Consider the following 26990-nt stretch of genomic DNA (forward strand, 5'->3'; position numbering starts at 1 on the left):
CATCTACTTTCTCAGTAGATCCATTAATTAGAGCCACTAATCTGCGTTTAACTGCAGCCCTCCCCACAAGAGTTTGGTATGTCAAAGAGGCATCGCAGGGCTTTCCAAGGGGAAAGAACCGATGCATTTCTCAGGTTAGGCGTTGAAGGGAGTAAATGGGCAGTGTGTCCAGGGGCTGGTAGTATTCAGATCATCTTCGAGTTTGCAGGAACTTTAATTTTCTCTAGTTAGATGAAGAAAACAATCATTGAACATGGGCTCTCTCGTTGGTTATCTTGTCTCAAATCCTGTGTTGCTTTCTGCTTTACCTCTCCCTTCTTCAGATAACCAGATTTTTGAAAGTCTTCTTGGTCCTTGCTTGCGGAACAGCACAACGGTGACTCGAGCTGCTCCCCTCCTACCACAATACTCCAGCGCATTAACCTGGTCCAGGTACGTCTCATCAATGAACGAAACCTCAGATCCAGGCAGCAGCAGCACCGTCTAGTATATCGGTCCTGTAAGTGGATGCCTCCTTGCTCGCGTCTGGAAGTCCAGCATCAGGGCAACCCTGCCAGTCTCAGCTCGGCGGGAACGGACACAACCCCGCCCTACACCTGCAAGTTTGTGCGGCCTCGCCCCGCCCCGCCCCTCTACGCCCCGCCCACCAACCAAATAGCCCCGCCCTGCCCCTCTACGCCCCGCCCATCAGCCAGATACGCCCCGCCCACCAGCCAAATACGCCCCGCCCCTCTACGCCCCGCCCACCAGCCAGATACGCCCCGCCCTTCTACGCCCCGCCCATCAGCCAGATACGCCCCGCCCCTCTACGCCCCGCCCATCAGCCAAATAGCCCCGCCCTGCCCCTCTACGCCCCGCCCATCAGCCAGATACGCCCCGCCCCTCCATGCCCCGCCCACCAGCCAAATACGCCCCGCCCCTCTACGCCCCGCCCATCAGCCAGATACGCCCCGCCCTTCTACGCCCCGCCCATCAGCCAGATACGCCCCGCCCCTCTACGCCCCGCTCACCAGCCAAATACGCCCCGCCCCTCTACACCCCGCCCATCAGCCAGATACGCCCCGCCCCACCCGGCCCACCAGCCAGTCACCACCCACCCCCGCGGGCTTCAAGCCCTGCTCCCCGCCCCTCACGTTGTGCCCGCCCACCAGCCGGTTAAGCCCCGCCCCTCACTCCCCGCCCACAAGCCGGTTAAGCTCCGCCCCAGCTCCGCCCGCCAGCCAGTACCTCCTCGGCCCGCGGCCCGCAGGCTGCGCTGCCTCTTCTCACCTCCCTCTCCTCCCGCCTCCTGTGTCCCTCTTCCCAGATGGGGCTGGGACTCCTGCGTGCTCCGTTGGTGCTTCTTGCTCTCCTATACTCGGAGCTCGACTCGCTCTCGGAAGGGGGTCGGCGTGAATCTCCGTCCAAACAGGCCCTTCGATCCCCTTTTGCTCGGGAAAAGAAAAAGCTGGACGCGCAGGGTAGTGTGCCGGTTCCGTGCGCTCTTTGGACCTTCTTGCTTGGCTTTTCCCGACTTCTGCAGCCTTGGAATTTGGGCCCTTTCTTTTCTGTTTGTTCCCACCGCCTCTCCAGGTTGGCAGAACCAGGCAGTAGAGTGTCGGCCCTTCAGTGGGCTCCTCAAAATAGTTTAGCCCTAGCACTCCTAAGATACTATTCCTGTTTGTTTTAATGTTTTTCCTGGGTAATTCACTGGAATTCGAGTTGAAGGGGTGATTAAGTGGCCCTTTCACACTACTACTGAAAAGGGTTAACCTAACGTTAAATGTTAGAACTTGTTCCTGATTCACATATTCCAGACTCTAAAGAAAGCATTACCTTTTGAGCGATATTTTTCTAATTTTTATGCTTTGGGGGGAAATAGTTTCCATTAAATGGAAATTTAATGAATTGCATTACATTTTTTACCTTTTAAGTAACCAGCTAAGGCATGCTTATCTAATTTCTCCTTTAAGAATTTGGGTCAGGGCCAGAGTGACAGCGGGTAGGGCGTTTGCCTTGCATGCTGCCGACCCTGGTTCGATCCCCAGTATCCCATAGGGTCCCCCAAGCATCGCCAGGAGTGATTCCTGAGTGCAGAGCCAGGAGTAACCCCTGAGCATTGCTGGGTGTGACCCAAAAAGAAAAAAAAAGAATTTGGGTCTTTTTAAAGCTCCTGCCTGCTTCATTGTTCATGCTGTGAGGATGGGTGTTGCATGCATGCCTGGTTGTGGTGCGCACATATTTCCTCTGCATACGTCCCCACAGTAGAGGTGCTTGTGGTATCTACCCCTTTCGCGGGTATGCTGGCCAAGGTTCTCATGTCTTTTTGAGTGTGCTTCTGGGGGTCGCATTCCTTTTTTGTGTGTGGTATTTACACATTACTGGTTGTGTTGCTGCTGGCAGATCACAGGTAGCTGTGCACCATGTGCAGACAGAATCGTCAGGCATTTACTGCATGTGGGTACCAAGAATTTGAACTCATTACCGTATGTCTTCAAGGCATAAAACATTCTGCTAGTTCCCTGGGCATCCTTTAAGTTGTTTGGTATTTTTTTGCAAAATATGTTTATGCCTCAAGTATGCAGCTTTATTGTTTTTTGGGGGGAGGGGGAGGTGGTGGGTGGAATTTGAGTCTGTTCCTGAAAATATCTGGGGGACCATGTGGTGCTGGGAACCCTGCTTGCAAAGCTTGAATTTCAGATCTTTCCTCTGTCTCCCTGACTCACTGCCCTATTGATTAAATAAGTATTGAAATACATCGAAGTCTTATAATTAGGAAATACTGCATATATAAGATGTTTAGACCAAATAATGTTTTAATTTTATTTTTAGGTTGTGGAAAAGCACCACTTAATAATATATGGGAAGGGTCTCGGATAATAGGGGGTAAAGTTGCTGATATTGGCTCTTGGCCATGGATTGTCAGCCTACAACTTCCGAATGAGAAAACGTTTGTTCATTTATGTGGAGGTTGTTTAATAGCTGAAAGGTGGATTCTTACAGCTGCTCACTGCATTAGAACTAGGTATGTATTTAGAAACAATTCCTTTATTATGGTCACTGTCACTGTCACTGCCCTCCCATTGTTCATCGATTTGCTCCAGCGGGCCCAGTAACTTCTCCATTGTGAGACTTGTTGTTACTCTGTTTTGCATATCGAATACTTCCTGGGTAGCTTGCCAGGCTTTGACCTGCAGGTGAGATACTCTCTGTAGCTTGCCTGGGCTCTCTGAGAGGGGCGGAGGAAATATATATATATATTATATAATATAATAATATATATATTATAAATAAATAAATAAATAAATATATATATATATATATATATAGCATTCGCCTTACAAGCGGCCAACATGGCCAACCCGAGTTCGATTCCTCCGCCCCTCTCGGAGAGCCTGGCAAGCTACCGAGAGTATTCGATATGCCAGACACAGTAACAACAAAGTCTCCAATGGAGACGTTACTGGGCCCGCTCGAGCAAATCGACGATCAACAGGAGGGCCTTTACCTTACCTTACCTTTAATTGAATCACCAGTTACAATGTTGTTTATGATTGGGTTTCAGTCATACAATTTTCCAGCACCTGTCCCTTCCAGCACATTTCCCATAGGGGATATTTTCATGGTAAAGGTAGAACACCTATTTACTTCATCCATGTTCATTAATTCCCATTTTCAAGTAGCCACAATGCCTTCAAATAGGACACCATTTGTTTAATGGACTGTTTATAAATGCAAAATTATCTCTATCATGTGGAGTATAAGGAAACACAGTAAGGGAATACACAATAGCCAACAATATTGTTGAACTGAACTAAGTTTACTAGTCAGGTATTAGAAATAAAAGGGGGCTGGGGAGGTGAGAGGGAACATGGAGACAGTGGTGGAGGGATACTGATACTCTGATGGTGGGTGTTGGGTAGCAATGTATGTAGTATTTTTCAGATAATGTACATATTTCAGGTATTACTGAAACAATATTAGCATCATTGTAAATCACAGTACCTAAATATAAAAAAGTTAATGGATCCTTTAAGTCAGAAGTTGACATTTTCTGTAATGAAAATGAATCTTTTCTTTGTTTTAGCCCACAACTGGCGGTGCCAGGGCTTCTCCCTGGCTCTGTGCCCAGGGATTGCTTGGGGGAGCACATGGGGTGCTGGGAGTTGTACCTAGGTTGGTCATGTGCAAAGCAAACCACCGTCCCTACTCTGGTACCATTGGTAGTAAATATTTTAGGTTTTACAGATCATATGGTCTCTACCACAACTCCTGAACTTTGCTACCTGTATAACCAAATAGGCCAAAGATGATGATGCATAACTGACCGAAGGTAGCTGTGGTCAAAGGAAACTTTGAACACTTGAACAAATGAAACTTGCACAAAGTGCTATTTTGTCATTTTGAAGCTTCCCCAACTATTTTAAAATATAAGAATATTCTCATATCACAGAGACTGGCACTCATCAGAAAGAACAACAGCTAGTGTTGGCAAGGATGTGGGGGAAAGGGCCTCTAGTCGAGCCTTTTTGGAAGACAACATGGACACCTATTCCTTCACCAGTACGCGTTTCCCACCACTAATGTCCTCATCCACCCACCGCCACCCTCCACTCCTGCTACCTCCTATTCTCTGTGTATGTCTCTGTCTCTCCCTGTCTCTCTCTCTCTCTTTCTCTCTCTCTATTTTCCCTTTTAGGCACTGAGGTTTGCAATATTGTTGCTGAAAGGGTAACATGCATATCACTTTACTTCCTTTCAGCACTCAATTTATTTTTTTTATTAGTGAAACACCATTAGGTACAGTTACAGACTTACAAATTTTTGTGCTTGGGTTTCAGTTATACAATGATCAAGTACTCATCCTTCCACCAGTGCCCATTTCCCACCACCACGGATCCCAGTATCCCTCCCACCCCCCATCCCCCCCACATCCCACCCTGCCTCTGTGGCAGGGCATTCCCTTTTGTTCTCTCTCTCCTATTGGGTGTTGTCAGCACTCAGTTTTTGTCCAGAGTGATCATTTAAACTATCAGCAATATGATTTTTAACAAGTTCAAAACTAAAGTATTAATTTCCCCTCTAATTATGTCCTTCAATATCCTTTAATTAATGATCACTTAATAAAGTGATTATTATTCTTAATTTAGAATTGAATAAATAATATTTTTTCTAGTTCTTCACATAATGAAAAATTTCCCATGAAAGCATAGTCTTATTTTCCAGAAGATTCATTGATGTGCCATAATTTTCTGCCTAACATCCTATTAAGGTTTTTAGTCAATTGTAAATATCATTGCTATTCTAGTTAAAAGTAATTTTAAGTTAATCTGCACCGTATAGCTTAAAAATGTAGAGGTTTTTTTTTGGGGGGGTCACACCTGGCAATGCACAGGGGTTACTCCTGGTTTGCACTCAGGAATTACTTCTGGCGGTAGCTCAGGGGACCATATGGGATGCTGGGAATGGAACCTGGGTCAGCCGCGTGCCAAGGCAAACGCCCTACCCACTGTGCTGTCGCTCCAGCCCCAATATAGAGATTTTTTAAAAGTGACCTCTGCTAAAGTATCTTATTCATATAAACTTTTTATTCTAGTATTTGCATGTTTGATAGAATAAAAAGTTTATTTTATTTTTTGCATGCTTTTTATCCTGTTATTTGCATGCTTACAGCAGAGCCTGGCAAGCTACCTGTGACATATTTGATATGCCAAAAACAGTAACAATAGCGGGTCTCATTTCCCTGACCCTGAAAGAGCCCCAATACAGCAGTGTTGGGAAAGATGAGTAAGGACAGGCTTCTAAAATCTCAGGGCTGGGATGAATGGCGACGTTACTGGCACCCGCTCGAATAAATCGATGAACAACGGGATGATAGTGATACAGTGATACAATGAATTCCGCCCTTTGTCTTTCTTTTATTAAAATTTTTTCTGGGGCTTCTGGGTCACACCCAGCTACAATCAGTGTGTATTCAGAAATAAATTACAAAGGGCCCAGTGGCTCTCTCTCTCACCGCCTGCGTTTGGTGGTCTTTTACTGCTTCCTCCACCCCTGGGCGGCCGATGGCGATTGGGCAGATGAAGGACAGAATGAGGGCCAGGCTGGTTGGTGTCAGTTACAGTTTATTCCATTCCCATCTCCATTCTCTTCCTCCTCCTTCCCCGATCCCCTTCATCCTCCGCTTGGACCCTGCTCCTTCATACTTCTCCTAGATTCTCCTTGATTCTCCCTGATTCTCCCCGATTCCCCCCTACATTCTACTTCATTCTCTTTCTCCTGATTCTCCTCCTTCATTCTTCTCCATCCTCCTTCTGGATCGCCTGATCCTCTCGGATTCTCCCCTCGCCCACTCTTACCGTCTAGTTATCTCCCCAAGCATGAGGGGTTGGGGATTACACATAGATGTGGTCATACAATCAACAGGGCTAAAATCCTTCCCTTAGGGGAAGCTTCTTCTAGGACAAACTTTCATTGAGCAGGACAACCCACCCAAGAGTGAAATTCCATCTATCTGGGTGTATTTCCCTTTCCTTTGTATAACAAACATATAAGCATTCATAATGTTAGTCAGTTTGTATGGATACAGAGATACATTAAGCTTATAGGATGGCTTTCCTGGGGGCATCTCAGACTATAGTGCTCAGGCCAGATTAGTCTTTCTTAATCCTAGCAGGGTCCTAATCTAGTTGTTACTTTTTAGATCATGACAGAATCTGTCCATGATCATGTCTTAATTTATAGTTAAGTATTATGGCGCTTTGGCCTGGCCCATTTGGATGCCAGGGTAGCTCACAGCTTGTCCTGGGTCCATCCAGTCCCTCGTCAGGACCCTGCTTTTTGGGTTCTAAAAAGTAAGGGCAGCTGAGGCTTAAGTCGAGAAAACAGATGCCCAGGAGTGAAGATTATTTGAAGTCAAATAACTCCCAAGTTACAAAAGCATAGCATTAACTGTCTTCCTGTGTCTATACAAAAAGGACATTGCTTTGAAGTAAAAGTATATAAGGAGAAGAGAAAGGCAATATTTCACTCATGAATAGAAGTCCAGTGTCCTTAGAAGGATCTGACCTTACAAGTTAACAGCGTCTGATTAGGAGAAAAAGGTGATTGACCAGTTGGGGAAGCAGAGCACAAAGAAAGAGGTTACAAATAAACTAAGGAATGGGAGTGTCTCAGGAGCACTGTGATGGGTGTAACCCAATAAACCTAAGCTCCCTATGGCAAAGAAGAAAGAACAAACCAAGGTTATCTTACAAATCAGGTCTTACTCCTGGCTCTGTGCTCAGGGATTACATCTAGTGGGATTTGGGGGACCGTGTGGGACAATGGATTGAATCTGGCATGACTACGTTTAAGGCAAATGCCTATTTCCTTGGACCCTGCCTTTTAAAAATATAACACCAGTAGCTTCATTACCCAAATAATTCCCTGATTTCTCCTATTTCAACTATCCAAATGGTCCCCAAAATCTGTGCAGTCTCTGCAATATTTTTTGTTTTATTTTTTTGCCCCAACACTCACCCCTAATTGGTAGATTTAGGATATCAGTATTTGTATTTTTAGCACATCACATCAGTACTATCACTACTCTGTAACTACCCTAATGAATGTGAAGTAGAATCCTATTGTGGTTTTGTTTTTCTAAAGGTTAGTATATTGAGAATCTATTTGATTATTTACATTGGTAATTTATGTATCTTTTTTTGAGAAATGTCTGCTGAAGCCCTTTGCCCATACTTGAATTGGGCTACTTATGAGTTAAGTTCTTAGTGTATTCTGGATATTAATCTCTTAACAAATATATGAATTTTAAACGTCTCATATTTTGTGTTATCATTCACTCTCTTTAAAAACACCTGAGGCTTTTTTTTTACAAAGTTGTTCATAAGACAGTCAGTTCAGGTATTCAATATTCCAACATCAGTCCCACGAACAGTGTGTCTTTCTCTCCACCAGTCTCCCGTTACCCACCCACCCCACAGTGTGCCCCCTTAGCAGGTACAAAAGAATTTATATTGCTTGTTACAACAAATATCTCATAATGGTATTTCTAAAGTCATTGTCCAAAGATTTGCTGACCTTTTAGGCAGTTGTTGACTTATCTAAGCTATTGTTTTCACTCATTGAGCTTAATGGGCTTCTATGCAATGTTCACATGAAATTTTCTGTGCTACAACTGAGCCGTCAGTACTGTGAAATTTGTAGATGTCCCTCTAGGGGCTGTGGAACTGGGATGACACAGCAGTAAGGTGTCACAGCCGGGCCATTTATATGCCCTTGGAAACAAGTGTGGGTGGAGTACTGGGTCTTCCAACAAGGTGGGGTCTTGGTCTGCCCCCATCGTGAGAGGCTTCAGAGAACTGAACCCAGAGACCAGGCCTACCTCATTAGACTGAGCTGTTACATCTCTCTGAAACCACTTGTGGATTTGGGTCGTTTCCCCACTATCTTGATATAGTGTTAGTTGACACTCAAAAGTTCATGATTTTGACAAAAGTTCAATTTATCTTAAAAAAAATCTTAGAAAGTTCAATTTATCTTAAAAAATTTTTTTATCTACACCTCTTTACTATCACTCCAGTCCCTTTTTGTTTTTGTGTTTGGGCCACAGCTAATGGTGCTCAGGGCTACTCCTCACTTGGTGCTCAGAGGTCACTCCTAGAGGTGGCCTGGGGCCATCCTTCACCAGTGATTGAAACTAGGGCTCCAGCATGCAAAGCATACACTCCAACCCTTTGAACTATCTTCTCAACTCCTTTATTTTTGGCTAGAAAAGTTTTTTTAAATTTGGTTTTATTTTTGCTTGCTTTTAATTTTTCTTTAAGCCTTTCAAAAATCTTGAGGCCAGATATGTGACAAGTGGTATAACATAACCCCTTGGTTTGATACTGAGGCATTGCATGCCTCACCCCTACCTCCAGTATTGCTGGGCCCAAGCATTACTGGGAGTGGTCCCACAACAGTTAAAAAAAAAAACAACAAGGGGCCGGAGTGATAGTATAGCAGGTAAGGTGCTTGCCTTGCAAGCATCCCAAGTTTAATCCTTGGCATCCCGTATGGTCTCCAAGCTCACCAGGAGTGAGTTCCAAATTCAAAGCCAGGAGTAAGCCCTGAGTACTCCAGGGTGTTGCCCCAAATAAAAACATAACAAAAGACTATCAAAATCCATTAGTGCTTCTTGGTTTTATATTTAGATTATACTTCATAAAGTTCTTATGCTAGCGCTTTGTATTAATTTGATTTCTACCTTAATTTGTAATTTCTCATGCTAATTCAAAAACAGTAGAAAACCCATTTAATGAGCTTCCTAATACCTGTCACCCAACTTCATCTTATCACCTTTTTGTTGATCTTATTTCAACAAATCCTCCTCTGATTTTTTTCCCCTTGTTTTTTGGGCCACATTCAGCTGTGCTCCTGGCTCTGTACTCCGGGATCACTCTGATGGCTCAGGGGACTCCATGGATGCTGGGCATTAAATCTGGGTTAGCTGCATGCAAGGCAAGTGCCCAACCTGCTGTACTATGGTTCCAGCCTCATATTTTTCAATTCTCATGTATTAGAATCTGTTATTGAAATTTCACATCCATTAATATTTTACTCATTTCCTATATCATGATATGTTGATTTTCATTTGATACAACTTTGTTACAAAACAAACAAACAAACACTGTCCTCCCATTGTTCACCAAATTTGCTCGGGCCCAGTAAAGTCTCCATTTTTTTTTTTTGAGACTTGTTGTTACTGTGTTTGGCATATTGAATATGTCCCAGGTAGCTTGCTAGGCTTTGCCACTCGGGCGAGATACGTTCAGAAGTTTGCCGGGCTCTCCAAGAGGGGAGGAATCGAACCCGGCTTGGCCGGGCTGGCTGTGCACAAGGCAGACGCCCTACCCTCTGTGCTATCGCTTCAGCCCACAACTTTGTTACATAGAAATAGAATTTAATTTTTTGTTATTTAACATGATAAATAGTAAAACTCATGAAATATTATGTTCTGTGTTTAGTTACGTAGTATATTTATGAAAACATTTACTCTCTTTCAGAGATCCAGCCTTTTGGAGAGCTGTAATTGGAACCAATTTTCTATATGAAAAACAAACCAAAATGATGGAAGTCCAGGAAATCATTGTCCATCCTAACTTCATATTGGAAACTTATTTAAATGATGTTGCACTTTTTTATTTAAAAAAAGCAGTGACATATACTAACTACATACAGCCTATCTGTCTACCTTTTGATGTTTTCCAAAAATTGGACCAAAACACTGCATGTTATGTAAGTGGCTGGGGATTAACGAAAGAAAAAGGTAATTAAGTCTGAATTACTTCTTATTAGAGACTTTCTTGTTATTGACAGAGGATAAATCCTTATATATTTATTTTTATGTTATGAATTTAAAAAACAGGTCACTGTAAGTGAAAGGAAACTCTTTTTTTCTAATGCGTAAGTTTATAGAAGCTTTTGTTAAGTAGAATGACAGACCATTGAACCTTTAAACATCAGAAAGAATCATGGTTCCAGGGAGTGGAAAGATAGTACAGCAGGACCAAGGTTTGCTTTTGGCATCCTGTATAGTTCACTGAGCAGCACCACAGGAGTAATTCCTGAGTGCCCAGCTAGGAATAACCCCTGAGCATTGCCAGGTTTGCAGTTAAGGCACTAGTTTTACAAACTTACTTAGGTTAGTTCTTTTTTCACTCTTTGACCTTCAGACATTGGTAATGGATTGATTGGTCATAGCCTGCATTCCATTCAAGGATCTTCAGTATGCTGGTTGAGGTTTTATTTCACATTAGTTCCTAGTGATGTGCAGTTCTAAGGGTTTCTCTAAATTCATAGAGACATATTTCCTACAGCAATAAAAATCCATTATGAGCCCTGACTCCTGGTAAGTTTTCCACTGCTATAATTTTACCTTTCCCCAAATGTTACGTGAATTGAATATTCCACATGTAGACTATATCTGCACAGTGTCTGGCTACATTAGCCATCTTCTTCCACTTAGGAAAGAATTTTTCAACTATCCATGTTAGCGACTCAATAAATTATCAGTTATCACTTTTTACCACTGAATTTTATAGCTATGCCATAATTTACTTACTCATCTGTTGAGGGAAATCTTGATTGCTTCTGATTTTTGGTGATTTAGATAAGGCTGTTAAAAGTATTTTACATTTGTAAGATTTATCTATTTTATGTAATTTAAAAATGTATTATCAGAATTATTAATAATGTTATTTTATTACATTTATGTAGCAGTAAAAAAGAAGGTATAGTTTTTTACTTTATCAACTTCACAATTTATTTTTTAATTTCAGAAGATTAGTTCTATTCATCTATATGTGACTTCACAATATAAGAGAGATATCTCTTACATATATAGGATGAAAGAGAAACAGTGAAGCTAGAGAGATAGCACAGCAGGTAGAGCACTTGCCTTATTTTCAGCCAACCTGGGTTTGATCCCCTGAACCCCACCAGGAGTGATCCCTGGGTGTAGAGGCAGGAGTAAGGCTTGATCACTGCTGGGCACAGTCCCAAAATAAAAAATAAAGAAGGAAGGAAGGAAGGAAGGAAGGAAGGAAGGGAGGGAGGGAGGGAGGGAGGAAGGAAGGAAAGATTGTGTTATTTATTTTTTCTGTTATTTAAATATAGTTTTGGAAGTTCTCACACAACAATTAATTAGAAAAAGAAACCAAAGGAATTTAAATTTTTAAAAAAGTGAAACTCACTATTTCCGTATGATATAATAATATAAATGGAAGAGTAGGTATAAGAGGAAAAAACATGTTGTATTACTTGATAATATACATAAAAGACTTCACTAACAACTTCCTAGAAACAATAAACCAATACAGCAAAGCAACAAATTATTTATTGCATTTCTATATGCACAAAAGTCTGTTGCGTTTCTCTGTGCAAAGAGTGAACTAGAAGAGAAAGAGAAAAAAAAGACTACTTCATTTAAAAATGTCCAAAATGCATCAAATACCCAAAAATCAAATAAAAAAATATATGAAGGACATATACATTTAAAACTATGTCACTACTGAAAAAATTAGAAGAAGACAGCAGGGAATTTTTAAAAATATTCCACGTTCATGGATAGGAAGAATTACCATAGTCAAAATTACTATTCTACCTTAAAGATTATACAGATTATGGGCTGGAGCAATAGCACAGCCGGTAGGGTGTTTGCCTTGCACGCAGCCAGCCCAGGTTCGATTCCCAGCATCTCATATGGTCCTCTGAGCACCTCCAGGAGTAACTCCTGTGCATTGCCAGGTGTGACCCAAAAAGTAAAAATAAAATAAAATAAAATAAAGATTATACAGATTAAATGTAGTTCCTATCAAAATACTAATAGTGTCCTCAAAGACTTAGAACAAATACTACTAAAATTTGTCTGGAATCAGCAATTCTGAGAAGAAAGAAGAGCGAAAGTTCTTTCCCTCTTTAAATTCTTTCTTTAAATTCTCCTGAATTTAAATTATACTGTAAAGCTATAGTAATAAAAATGGTGCTGAAATAAAGTAATACTCTTCAGAGTAAAAGAGAGCACAGAAATAAGCATCCAGAATTATAGATAGTTAATCCATGACCAAGGAACTGGGTGCATGAAGTGGAATAAGAAAACTTCTTCAATAAATGGTAGGAAAATTTTGGCATATCGAATACACTCGGTAGCTTGCCAGGCTCTCCGAGAGGGGCGGAGGAATCGAACTCGGGTCGGCCATGTTGGCCGCTTGTAAGGCGAACGCCCTACCCGCTGTGCTATCGCTCCAGCCCTGCCTTTACACACAAAAAAATGAAATTGGATCTGCATAATCCATAAAATATATTGAAGAAAATATAGATAGAACCCTCTAAGATAACAACCCAACCCAGAGATGTTTTAAATTATTTTATTTAATTTTTAAATAGCACAGCGGTAGGGCCTTTGCCTTGAGCGCAGCCAACCGGGCCGAGGCAAGTTCAATTCCTCTGCCCCTCAGCGAGCCCCGCAAGCTACCACCGGGCAAGTATCTTGCCCGCACGGCAAAGCCTGGCAAGCTACCCGTGACGTATTCAATATGCCAAACACAGTAACAACAAGTAAGTATCACAGTGGAGACATTACTGGGCCTGCTAGAGCAAATCGATGAACAACAGGACGACAGTGCTACAGAGCAGTGCTAAACAATTAATGTTATTACATCAAATAAAATTTTTACATGGCAAAAGAAACTCAATCCAAAACAAAAAATGCACCATACTGAACTGAAGAAAATATTTTCTCATAATACATAGAACTAATATCTATGATGCATAAGGTGGTCATAAAGCTTAGCAACAATAAAATAATACCTCATGGTGTTTCACTAATAAAAATAAAAAATAAAAAAATAAAAATGATCTTGCTTCAAAAAAATTAATAACTCCATCTAAAATGGGGTGGAGATGAATAGAAACATCTCAGGAAAAGATATATGGATGGTCAATAGGCATATGAAAAAGTACTCGTCATCACTTATTTTCAGGAAAACGTGAATCAACACAATGAGAGAGCATGTAACAGTGAGAATGCATATATCAAAAAGATTGGAAACAAGAGTTGGCAATGATGTGGTGAAAAAAAGAACACTCATTAGTGAATGAGGGATTGCTGGGAATATTTTCTGGTTAAGCCTTTATGGAAAGCAATATGGAGATATCTCCAAAAAGCTAGAATAGAGTTTCCATCTGGCCTAGTGATTCCATCTCCTGGCACCTACCCTCAAGTATAAAAACATTAATCAGAAAAGATATAGCCATAACTGTATGTTCATTGTAGCACTCAGTATAATAGCCAAGGTAGGAAACAACCTAAGTGTCGAGTGAAGATGGAAGGAAAAAGAAGTTGTGATATACGTAGACTGTGGAATACTATGCACCTATAAGAAAAATGAAATATTTCAAGTAACTTTGATGGAACTGGAGGATATCATGTTAAGTGGCGTAAGTCAGAGAAAGGACAAATGCCAAACTATCTCACTCTAGTGTTATACTGAGAAGCAAAACACGGAAAAAGTGTCTAATGATAACAAACCCTGGACCTTGGATTTAGGAACTTAGAATACCATGTGTAGGGTGAGAAGTGGGTGGGGAGAATGACTACATGGATTGGAAGTAAGAAAAGGACATTGGTGGAGGGTCTTGGGCACTTTGGTGGTGGTGAGGTGAGGTTACCATATACATTAATACCATCGATGTTAACATATTGAAACCGTGTAAAGTAAACTATAATTTTTTTTTTTTTTTGCTTTTTGGGTCACACCCAGCAATGCTCAGGAGTTACTCCTGGCTCTGCACTCGGGAATTACTCCTGGTGGTGCTTGGGGGACCATATGGGATGCTGGGGATCGAACCTGGGTTGGCCGCGTGCAAGGCAAACGCTCTACCTGCTGTGCTATCGCTTCGGCCCTAAACTATAATTTTTTAAGTATAAAATAAACAGAAAAAAATTATGCTATACAGACATAGTAAATACTGTAGCACTGTCCTCCTATTGTTCATCGATTTGCTTGAGTGGGCCCAGTAACGTCTCCATTGGCCCAGTAACGTCTCCATTGCGAGACTTGTTGTTACTGTGTTTGGCATATCGAGTACGTCACGGGGAGCTTGCCAGGCTTTACCGTGTGGGTGAAATACTCTCGGTAGCTTACCGGGCTCTTCAAGAGAGGCGGAGGAATCGAACATGGGTTGGCCCAGTCGACCACGTACAAGGCAAATGCCCTACCCGCTGTGCTGTCACTCCAGCCCATAGTAAATACTACTTAGCCAAAATAAATGATGAAATCTTTCACTTCTGCAAGTTGAATACACTTGAAAGTTGTTATGCTATATGAAATAGGTCAGAAGAAAGACAAATGCCAGGTGATCTCAATCCAACATTATATATAAATAAACAAAGCAAGTGACTAGCTAAAAGCCAATGTAAGCAAACCTTTTTTTTAAATTTTTTTTTTTTTATTAGTGAAACACCATGAGGAACAGTTGTAGATTTACAATTTTTTGTGCTTGGGTTTCGGTTATACAATGATCAGATACCCATCCCTCCACCAGTGCCCATTTTCCACCACCATGGATAATATCCCCCCCACCCCCATCCCCCCATTCCCCCCTGCCTCTGTGGCAGGGCAATCCCCTGTGTTCTCTCTCTCCTTTTGGGTGTTGTGGTCTGCAGAAGAGGCATTGAGTGGCAAACATGTTCAGTCCATAGTCTACTTTCGACATGCATCTCTCCTCCTGGGAGGATCCTCCAAACACCCTTTATTTGGTGTTCCCTTCTCTATCTGAGCTGCCCTTTCCTCTAGAATGCCCGGCTGGCCACTAAGCTATGGAGTAATCCTCCTGGTGCTGATCTCAGCTATTCTTGGGTATTAATCTCATATTTTGTTACTTTATATCCCCCAGATGAATGCAATCTTTCTATGTCTATCCCTCTCTTTCTGACTTATTTCGCTTAGCATGATACTTTCATGCGACGACTGGAATGGGAAGGAATGGGAGTGAAGATAGATGGTCGGCAACTACACCACCTCCGCTTTGCTGATGACATTGTTTTAATAACACCAAACATCAGCCAAGTGGCACAAATGCTGGCCGACGTTGACCGTGAGTGTGGAAAGGTAGGACTACAGCTGAATCTTACGAAGACAATGTTTATGAGAAACAGCCTTGTTCCTGACGCCCCATTCGCTCTCAATGGAATGACCATCTCCGAATGCAACAGCTATGTGTACCTAGGTCGAGAGGTCAACATGACAAATGACCTGGCACCCGAGCTGCGTAGGAGGAAGAGAGCGGCTTGGAACGCCTTCAAGAACGTCGAAGAAATAGCTAAGAGGACGAAGAACCTCTGGCTCCGGGCACATCTCTTTGATTCCACTGTTCTTCCTGCATTAACATATGCCTCAGAGACCTGGGCCCTACGCAAACAAGATGAGAAGGCTATTCAGGTCTCCCAAAGAAGAATAGAAAGAGCTATGCTTGGAATATCACGTTTCACTCAAATGAGAGAGAGAATCCGGAGTTCTGACATCCTTCGACGATCAAGAATCAGGGATGCTGTTTCATATGCCAAGGTATCAAAAATCAGATGGGCTGGTCACGTAATGAGATTTAAAGATGACCGCTGGACTAGAGCTGTTACCAACTGGATTCCACGGGATGTCAAAAGACCGCGTGGCCGCCCACCTTCCAAATGGTCAGACTTCTTCGTCAAGATCATGAACGATCGGTTTGAGGCCCTTCATGTTCCCGGAGCGAACAGATGCCATTGGGCTACACTAGCACGCGACAGGGACAAATGGAGAAGTTACTGGCGCCCGCTCGGGAAGTTAAGTGATTAAGTGATTAAGTGATACTTTCCATGTTGTACCACTTGTATGTAAATTTCATGACTTCATCTTTTCTAACAGCTACATAGTACTTCATTGTGTAGATGTACCAAAGTTTCTTTAACCAGTCATCTGTTCTTGGGCATTCAGGTTTCTTTCAGTTTCTGGCTATTGTAAAGAGTGCTGCTATGAACAAACAAGTGCAGATGTCACTTCGACTATACATTTTTGCCTCTCTGGGATATATTTCCAGGAGTGCTGTAGCTGGGTCAAATGGGAGCTCAATTTCTAATTTTTTGAGAATCGTCCATACTGTTTTCCAGAAGGGCTGAACCAGTGGACATTCCCACCAACAGTGAAGGAGTGTCCCTTTCTCGCCACATCCGCGCCAGCATCGGTTGCTTTTGTTCTTTTGAATGTGGGCCAGTCTCTGAGGTGTGAGATGGTATCTCATTGTGGTTTTGATCTGCATCTCCCTGATGATTAATGATGTAGAGCATTTTCTCATGTGCTTTTTTGCCATTCGGATTTCTTCTTTGAGAAAGTTTCTGTTCATTTCATTGCCCCATTTTTGGATGGGGTTGGATGTTTTCTTCTTGTGAAGTTTAACCAGTATTTTGTATATCCTTGATATCAACCCCTTGTCAGATGTGTATTCGGCGAATATCCTTTCCCATTCTGTAGACTGTCTTTGTATTTTGGTCACTGGTAAACAAACCTTTTGACCCATAATCATAATAAATGTTTATGGATCAGAAATTTAGTTAAAAAACATAAGATCGGGGCTGGAGCAATAGCACAGCGGGTAGGGCATTTGCCTTGCACGCAGCCGACCCAGGTTCAATTCCCAGCATCCCATATGATCCCCCAAGTGCTACCAGGAGTAATTCCTGAGTGAAAGAGCCAGGAGTAACTCCTGTGCATTGCCGGGTGTGACCCAAAAGGCAAACAAACAAACAAAACAAAACAAATAAAAACAACATATGATCATATAAAGGAGCAGAAAAGCAGGTTTGTCTTAGCAAATCATACCTAAATCATAAAGCTATGGAAGGATTAAAGTAAAAGGACAGGAAAGAAATATAAAAAGCTGCTATTGCTGTGCAGATGAAATAAACTTTAAGACAAAATAATATTAATGATGAAGGTTATGTATTTATACAGGTTCAACTCACCAGAAAGATAAAACAATTCTACACTTGTGAGTTTTAAAAAATGAGACCCAGATAATAGTCAAGGAAAAAAGAATTGTACAGCACAAATTATTACTCTCTGTGATAGCATAGAATTTTGTTTGTTTGGGGGCCAAAGCAGCTGTGTTCAGGGCTTTCTTCTGGCTCAATGCTATGCTCAGAGATCATTCCTGGTGGTTCTTGGGGTGTCAGGAACTAGAGTTGGCTGCATGCAAGGCAAGTACCTTAACCCCTGTACCCAGTAGAGATTTTTAAAATATAAATCTCTTTATTAATCAAACATTAAAATTAGTAAAAATTTCAACATTTAAGCAAAATAATGAGCAAGTTTTATTTAAGGGCAAACTCATAATTCTACAGCTAAATATCAGAGAATTTGATCTAAGTACAGAGGGAAATTTTATAAAGGTAAATGTAGTCAAGAACTATAATTATTTAATTATAATTATTTCTAATTACATTTCTAATTCGTGTCATTTCTAATTAGTGTAATTATTTCTTGGGTATTAGTCTCATGTTATAAAGGTAAGGTAAAAAAGGTAAAAGGCCCTCCCGTTGATCGTCGATTTGCTCGAGCGGGCCCAGTAACGTCTCCATTGGAGACTTTGTCGTTACTGTGTCTGGCATATCGAATACTCTCGGTAGCTTGCCGGGCTCTCCGAGAGGGGCGGTGGAATCGAACTCGGGTCGGCCATGTTGGCCGCTTGTAAGGCAAACGCCCTACCCGCTGTGCTATCGCTCCAGCCTTTACCTCATGTTATATACATTTTTAATATTCCACAAATGAGTGCAATCATTCTATGTCTGTCCCTCTCCTTCACTCAGCATGATACTCCTCGTGTCCATCCATTTATAAGCAAATTTCATAACTTCACTTTTCCTAACAGCTGTGCCTCTTCAACAAGTGGTTCTGGGAAAACTGGGTAGCTACATGCAAAAATATACCAACTCCGACCTATTTCTAACACCAGGCCCAAAAGTCAGATCAAAATGGATTAAAGGTCTCTCAGTATCTGTATTGCAAACCATAAAGACCAAAAGTAGAGAGAGAGAGTAAGAGGAAAGTGTCTACCGTAGAGGCAGGGAGTGGGGTGGGGAGTTGGAGTTAATGGGAGGGATACTGGAGACATTGGTGGTAGAAAATGAACACTGGTGGAGGGATGATTGTTCACTCATTATATGAACTTTGTAACTGTAAACTTTGTAACTGTATCTCATAGTGATTCAATTAAAAAAATGGATTAAAGATCTCAATATCAGAACTGAATCCATAGTGCATATGGAGAAAAATGTTGGCAGAACCCTCCATGACATTGAAGCTAAAGGCATCTACAAGGTTGGAACACCACTGACCAAGCAAGTGAAAGCAAAGATAAACAAATAGGACTACATTAAACTAAGAAGCTTCTGCACCTCAGAAGAAACGGTGATCAAGATACAAAGACGGCCCACGGAGTGGGGAAATTATTTACCTAATAATCATCTGATAAGAGGGCTGGAGTGATAGCACAGCAGGTAGGGCGTTTGCCTTGCACGTGGCCCATGCGGCCGACCTGAGTTCAATTCCTCTGCCCCTCTCAGAGAGCCTGGCAGGCTACCGAGAGTATCTCACCTGCACGGCAAAGCCTGCCAACCTATCCGTGATGTATTTGATATGCCAAACACAGTAACAGCAAGTCTCACAATGGAGACTTTACTGAGCCCGCTAGAAAAAACTGATGAACAATGGGAGGACAGTGCTACAGTGCATCTGATAAGGGGTTAATGTCCAAGATATATAAGGCAGAACTTTACAAGAAAAGAGCATCCAATGCTGTCCAAAAAAAAAAAATTGTGGAGAAGAAATGAACAGAAACTTCTTCAAAGAAGAAATACAGGGGCTAGAGCAATAGCACAGCGGGTAGGGTGTTTGCCTTGCATGTGGCCAACCCAGGTTCGATTTCCAGCATCCCATATGGTCCGCTGAGCACTGCCAGCAGTGATTCCTGAGTGCAGAGCCAGGAGTAACCACTGTGCAATGCCAGGTGTGACCCAAAAAGCAAAAAAAAAAAAAAAAAAAAAAAAAAGAAGAAGAAATACAGATGGCCAAAAGACATGATATGAGGCCTGTATCAAAAGTTATATTTTTCTATGTAGTTCTCACTACACAATCACTTATTAAGAACATTTTCTTCTGATATGAAATACCATTTTTTATCTAATACCAAATTTGTTCTCTCAGTTTGGGCTATAGCCAGATATTTATTACTTTTCTCTATGGCAGAGACTTGTTGAAGCAAAAAGGATAGTACTGAAAAAAAAAAAAGCTATCTTCTGAAGACCCTTTCTGCATATTTCCTTTTATGTCTTTTGTTGTACTTTTTTTTCTGATACATATTCATTCATACATTCATTCATTCATCCTGTTATTCGTCGATTGCCTCCAGCAGGCCCCAGTAACGTCTCTTTCATCCTAGCCCTGAGATTATATTCAAGGCTCTTTAGGTGAATGAGACCCATCATTGTTACTGGTATTTAGCATATTTGGTACGCCACGGGGAGTTTGCCAGACTCTGCCCTGTGGGCAGGCTACATTCAATAGCCTGCAAGTTTGTCCAAAGTAGGAATGAGATAATAAGATGTCATAAAAAGGTGTCCTGATAAGATGTTGCGCAGCCACAAATGCGGCCGCGTGGTTCCAGGAGCTGGATTTTATAGTCTCTGAGTCTTGGCCGCTGATGGGATTACACGGCGCCAGGGGGCCAGGTGGTGGGTGTGATCCCCGCCTACTGGAATTTGGAGGATCTGGGTGGAGGATGCTCGACTCCAATCTGAGTAGGCTTGGAGATCTCGGCCCCAGAACCCACGTGACTTTGTCCCTCTGCCAGTACCTTCATGTGTGCGGAGAGTGGTCTCAGCATGGTGGTGGCTGGTCCTGGAGGTCTTCGGCCGCCGGAGCCCTGGTCGGGGCGGGGAGGAAAGCTCAACCCACTCCCCTCTAAGGGACCCCGGCGAGGAACAGCCAGGCGCAGGGGCAGGAGACTGCACTGGTCTCATCCGGGAGCTGGATGATACATATACATATGTGTATAAACACACACACACACAGAAAATACATTTAATGTGTGTGTGTGTGTGTGTGTGTTTTGGGGCGTGGGGCACACCGTCTTGCTCATGGATTACTCCTGGTTCTGTGTTCAGGGATCACTACTCCTGGTGAGCTGGGGAGCGATATGTAATGCTGGGGATCAAACCCAGGTTAGCTGCATGCAAGGCAAGCTTCCTCCCCACCATACTATCACTGCAGCCTGTCTGCCATATTTTGCAGGAAAGCTCAATACATTGAAATCTTCATTCACTTTCCCATCTTGTCGTTACTTTTTCTTTTATTTTAGATAATAGCTATTCCCACAATGTGAGGCTAATTTCATTATAGTTTGGGTCTGCATTTTCCTAAATATTTGTTATGATTTTTCCATGTGACTGTTGGGCATCTGTATGTCTTTTTATTTGAGAAGTATCTACTTAGGTCTTTGACCTATTTTTCAATGGAGTTGTTTTATTATTTTTGAGAATGATTTGTTTGTCTATATATTTTTGTTTTGAATATATTTTAATAAAATGTATTTGAGACTGATTTAGACAGACTGATTTGTTTGTCTAAAGCAGTCTCAAAGCAAATTCAGTCTCAAAGCAAATATATCAGTACATAGAGTCTCCTGCCCCTGCGCCTGGCTGTCCTCACTGGGGCCCCTTGGAGAGGGGCGGGTTGAGTTTCCTTCCGCCCCCCCCCCCCCGCCCCAGCAGATCCCCAGCAGCTGAGGACCTCCGGAGCTAGCCATGGCCATGCTGGGACCACTCTCCACACGTCCGGACAAGCCTCATGCATGAAGGAACTTTCAGAGGAACGCAGCCATGTGGGTCCTGGGACTGAGATCTTCAAGCCTGCTCGGATTGGGACTGGGCCTTCTCCACCCAGACCCCCCCATCTTCTAGTAGGTAGGCGTCATACCCACCAGCTGCTGCCAGCGCCAGGATTGGTCCCATCAATGGCCAAGACGCAGAGACTATAAAACCCAGCTCCTGGAAGCACACGCGGCCGCATTTGCGACATCTTATTATCTCTTTTTTCCTTTGGAGAACCTGGCAGGCGACCAAAAGCATCCTGCCCGCACGGCAAACTTCCCGTGTCATACTCAATATGCCAAATACCAGTAACAATGATGGGTCTCATTCTCCTAACCCTGAAAGAGCATTGAAATGGCTCTTTTGAAATCTCAGGGCTAGGAAGAAGGGGATGTTACTGGTGCCTGCTCAAGACAATCGAACAACAGGATGATCGTGATTGTGATATTTGTTTTGAGACTGATTTGCTTATCTCTCATACTGATGCCAGGGACTGTATTTTCTATATTTTCGTCCATATATCATATGGTTTCAGGTTACATAAAGCCTTTACATTCACTGTCACTGTCCTCCCGTTGTTCATCGATTTGCTCTAGCGGGCCCAGTAACATCTCCATTGGAGACTTTGTTGTTACTGTACTTGGCATATCGAATACATCACGGGTAGCTTGCCAGGCTCAGCCTTTACATTATTTTGAATTAATGTGTGCATGCTGCTGTATGTAGGGCTAATTTTATGTGCTTGTATGTGACTGTCATGTTTCCTAAATATTTATGGAGGAGACTTTCTTTGCTCCATTATAGACCCTTTTTTTTTTTTGTTCGCACTCACTCAGCGTTGCAAGGGGCTACTCCTGGTTCTGTACTCAGGAATTACTCCTGGCGGTGATTGGAGGACCACAGGATGTTGCGGATGGAACCTGGTTTGACTATGTGCAAGGCAAACACCCTACCCACTGTGCTATTGCTCCAACCCTCCATTGTAGACTCTTGACTTTGTATGATATTTCTTGGCTGAAAACTGGAGTCTGCACTGGGCAGCTGCTTCAGGAAACTACCACAGTATTTGTTTGGGAAGTTTTTATTTACTTTCACTTTGGAAGGGTATTTTTCCTTGAAATAAAATCTCAGCAGAATATGAAAGTCTTTTTTTTTTAAATTTTTTAACTTTTAAAAAGTTTTTTGGCTACACTCAGCAATGCTCAGGGGATACTCCTGGTTCAGCACTCAGGAATCACTCCTGGCGGTGCCCAGGGGACCATATGGGATACCTGGATTAAACCCAAATGGGCTGCGTGCAAGGCAAGCGCCTTATCCACTGTATTATCACTGGGCGGAACTGCCTGTAGTAATTGCTGAGTGCAGAACTCAGGAGTAAGTTCTGAGCATTTCTGGGTGTGATAATCCCCTGCCCTCTCACCCCCAGATAATAAAGTCTTTGGTAATATCAATATCTATGATACTATGCTAGTCAGTTTCTTTTGCTATTTATTTATATCTTACAATATTTTTGTTAAAAATTGGGTGATTTAAGTACATAGCTTAATTCTGTGTCTTAAACATATCAGAATTCTGATTTACACCCCAATTATGTTATTGTCATTTTCACTTGCTTTTTTGATTATTAATCTTTTTGAGGGGTGCAAAGAAGTAAATCCAGGCCCGCAGACATGTAAAGCAAGTGGGTGTGGGGGTGGGGTGGGGTGGGGGATGTTTGTTTTTTCAGTTCACACACTTACTTTTTCCTCATGGTTTCTTGTCTTGGAACTCCGTGATCTTTCGCTCAGATGATGTTATTCTGCTACTCAGAGCTTCTCTTGACTGTTATATATCATCTACCGTGTTCTTAATTTCTGCCATTCTGACTGCAGTAGTTTTTTTTTTATTTCGACTTTCATACTTTCTTGTGCTTTGTTGATTACCACAGGTAGTCACTTTGAGGGTAGGGCACTTGCCTTGCATATGCGAACCCAGATTTGATCCCTGACATCCCATGTGGCCTCCTTAAGCACTGCCAGGAGTGATTCCTGAGTGCAAAGTCAGAAATAACCCCTAAGCATTGCTGGATTTGGCCCCCAAACAATAAAGAAGTAAATGACTCGAGTAGCTCCGAAACTCTTTTTTAATTAACTTCCATTAAAAGTAATTTACAAAGTTGTTCATTATACAATTGTTTCAAGCATTTAGTGTTTCAACACCACCAGTGTGATCTTCCCTCCACCAATATTCTCAGTTTCCCTCCCAATCCCAACCTGCCCCCTTATAGCCCAGAAGTTTTCTTAAAAAGAAAACTCTGTTGGAAGGGTTACCACTTGGAGATTTCAGAGGTTTTCACAAAAAGAAGATGGGGAGAAATTTCAACAGTTGGAAGTTGAACAAAACACTTCTAAAAAACAATTGGATCAGAGAGGAAATCAAGGAAGAAATTAAAAGATTTCTTGAAAATAATGACAAGATACAAGCTACCAGAATCTATAGGATACAGCAAAAGCTGTGATATGGGGAAAATTAACAGCAATGCGGGCCTACGTTAAGAAAGAAGAAAAAGCTCAAATCAATAGCCTGAACAAACATGTAAGAAATCTGGAGAAGGAACAGCAAACGAACCCAAAAAGTACGAGAAAGAGGGAGATTGTAAAAACGCGAGCAGAAATCAATAACATTGAAATCAAAAAAGCAATTCAAAGAATCAATGAAACCAGGAGCTGGTTCTTAGAATAAACAAGATGAATAAACCATTAGCTAGATTCATGAGGAAAAAGAGAGAAAATGTTTAAATAGATCAGAGGTGAAAGGGGAGAAATTATAACAGATCTTTCCGAAATTCAAAATATAGTAAAAGGTTACTATAAGTGACTTTATGCTCTTAAACTAGGATCTACAAAAAAATGAATAGATTTTAGAGTCATGTAATCTACCAAAAGTGAATGAGGAAGAGATAGAATCACAAGTAACAAAAATGAAACAGTAATGAAGAACCTCTTGAAGATCTCCACACCTATCATCTTGGCAGCAGAAAAATAGCCCAGCACCCCTTCTCCAAAAGAACTATACTATAGTATACCATATAGATATAGATATAGCTAGAGATATAGCTAGCTAGCTAGCTAGATAGATAGATAAAGAGAGAGAGTATACAAAAGATACTATAGAATCTTTCCAGGTAGACTGGTCCAGGTTGAGAACTCTAGGGGCTTCTTGGAATGTAGATGGGGCATATTCCTCAGTCAGACCCAAATCTCTCTGACATAGAAATGGCCCAGCTTCACAACTGAACTTCATCAAACCTACAAGCCACCATATTGTTCCAGATCTGTTGTTCCTGGACATCTCAAAATTTCACAGTCCTGCCAGCCCAATAGGATCACAGCAAATCTGATCCACAGGGCATACTGGTGGTAGGATTGGTGTTGGAATATTTAATGCCTGAAAAAACTGTATGAATAATTTAGAAAAACACAGTGCTGTAATTTTTTAAAAACTAATCTCCCAACAACAAAATTCTCAGTTCAGATGGATTTACTGGTGAGTTCTATCAAACCTTCAGAAAAGATTTACTGCCTTTACTTTTTTTTGTATTTTTTTAAATTTAATTTTTATTAGTGAAACACCATGAGGTACAGTTGTAGACTTACAAATTTTTGTGCTTAGGTTTCAATTATCGGAAGAGCCTGACAAGCTATCCGCTGTGTATTTGATATGCCAAAACCAGTAACTACAACTGGTCTCATTCACCTGACCCTGAAGGCTTCACCGACATGGCAGCACTGAGAAGGATGAGAAAGGAGAGGCCGACAAAATCTCAAGGCCGACCTAGGCTGCCACAACGAAGGAAGACAAAAATGATCGTCTGTACTTTCAATGCACCTACGCTAGCATCAGATGCATCCATCAAGGACCTGATGGTACAAGCGCGAATGATCAAGTACGACATCATTGGTCTGACCGAGATAAGAAGGCACGAATCTCACCATGCCGTTTTCGACACTGGAGAAGAATTGTTCCTCGGAACATGCAATAAAAGAGGTGTTGGAGGCGTTGGTGTCCTTGTCAACACAAACTTGGCCAAGAGCATTGATTCATTCGAATGCCTAACAACCCGAATCGGACGTTTACATTTGAATAGATGTGGCTCACTGCCTGCAGTTTCTATCTTAGTTGTCTACGCACCAACATCTCATTATGATGAAAGAGAAATCGAGAAGTTCTACATGGAGCTAGAGAAGTTCTATAAAGAAGACCGCACCTTCTACAAGATCATTGTGGGTGATTTTAATGCCAAGATAGGACCAGCTGAAGAACTTCACATTGGGACCCATGGCCTAGAATGGAACGAACAGGGTGAGAGACTGTCTGAGTTCATCATGTTGACCAAGACCATTCATGGTAACTCACAGTTCCAGAAGGCAGAATCTAAACGATGGACATGGGAGTCTCCCAGTGGACGATTCCACAACGAAATAGACCACATCATATTCAATCGACGGTTTTGCCTGACTGATGTCGCTGTTGTCCCAAAATTTCGAACGGGATCGGATCACCGTCTCCTTCGTGCAAAATTCTACTTCACAGAGCGGGGAGAAAGGGCTGCAAAGTTCAAAAAGAGAACTCCCAGAATGACCACCAACTGGGAACTCTTTGGTACTATTGCGGCAACATGGGAAGATGCCATTGTTGACAACATTGACGAGGAATACGATCGACTGGTTCAGCACCTCCATGAATGTGCGAGGAACGCCAAGAGAGAGATAGCCACAAAAAATCGCCTATCTTCGAAAACTCTTGAGCTAATTCGCCAGCGTGGTTTGGCACATGCCTCAGGCAACCGCAAGCTAACGTCCAAGCTCGCAAAGCAGTGCAGAGATGCGATCAAGGAAGACCTCAAAGAGAGAAGAGCAGAAGTACTGGTAGATGCGGCAAAAGCCGGGAAAAGTATTCGTAACGCCCGCCTGTCCTTCGCCAACTATAAGTCCAAGATGACTGCCCTCCGACGTCCTGACTGATGGATCCATCACATCCTCCAGAACGGCAATGGAGAAGATTATCCATGACTTCTACTCAAATCTCTTCGATAGCCATGTCCACTTGCCGACATACCAAATTCCACAGGATGGGTATGTCGTTCCCAACGTTCTCCCTTCCGAAATCCGACACGCCATTTCGTCGGTAAAGAAACAAACAGCACCCGGCCCAGACAAGGTCAGACCTGAACACCTGAAGAACCTGCCGTCAGTACTCATCAATACACTGGCTCGGCTCTTCACTCGCTACCTGTCTGAATGCAAGGTTCCGTCCCAATGGAAAACCAGCAGAACCGTACTACTGTTCAAGAAGGGAGACATCCATGACATTGGCAACTATCGCCCGATCTGCCTATTGTCTGTCATCTACAAGTTGTTCACTCGAGTCATCCTAAATAGGATGGGCAGAACACTAGATGAAGGACAACCATGCGAGCAAGCAGGGTTCCGCAAAGGATTCAGCACCATCGACCATATCCACACGATAAGCAAGCTCATTGAGGTTTCTCGGGAGTTCAAGATGCCGCTCTGTTTAACGTTCATTGATT

General features: G+C 42.3%; 1 protein-coding gene across 1 annotated transcript in view; it reads left to right on the top strand.

Annotated features, from left to right (window-relative positions):
• Positions 1–253: 253 nt before the first annotated feature.
• TMPRSS12 (transmembrane serine protease 12) overlaps positions 254–26990 on the top strand; it is a 50914-nt gene continuing 24177 nt past the window's right edge. Inside the window, 5 exon segments of the mRNA XM_056119993.1 lie at positions 254–265; positions 370–606; positions 1307–1460; positions 2812–3004; positions 10026–10288. Coding sequence (XP_055975968.1) covers positions 254–265; positions 370–606; positions 1307–1460; positions 2812–3004; positions 10026–10288 — 859 coding nt within the window.

The sequence above is a fragment of the Sorex fumeus genome, unplaced genomic scaffold (genome assembly GCF_029834395.1).
Source record: "Sorex fumeus unplaced genomic scaffold, SorFum_2.1 ptg000042l, whole genome shotgun sequence".
Classification (NCBI taxonomy): domain Eukaryota; kingdom Metazoa; phylum Chordata; class Mammalia; order Eulipotyphla; family Soricidae; genus Sorex; species Sorex fumeus.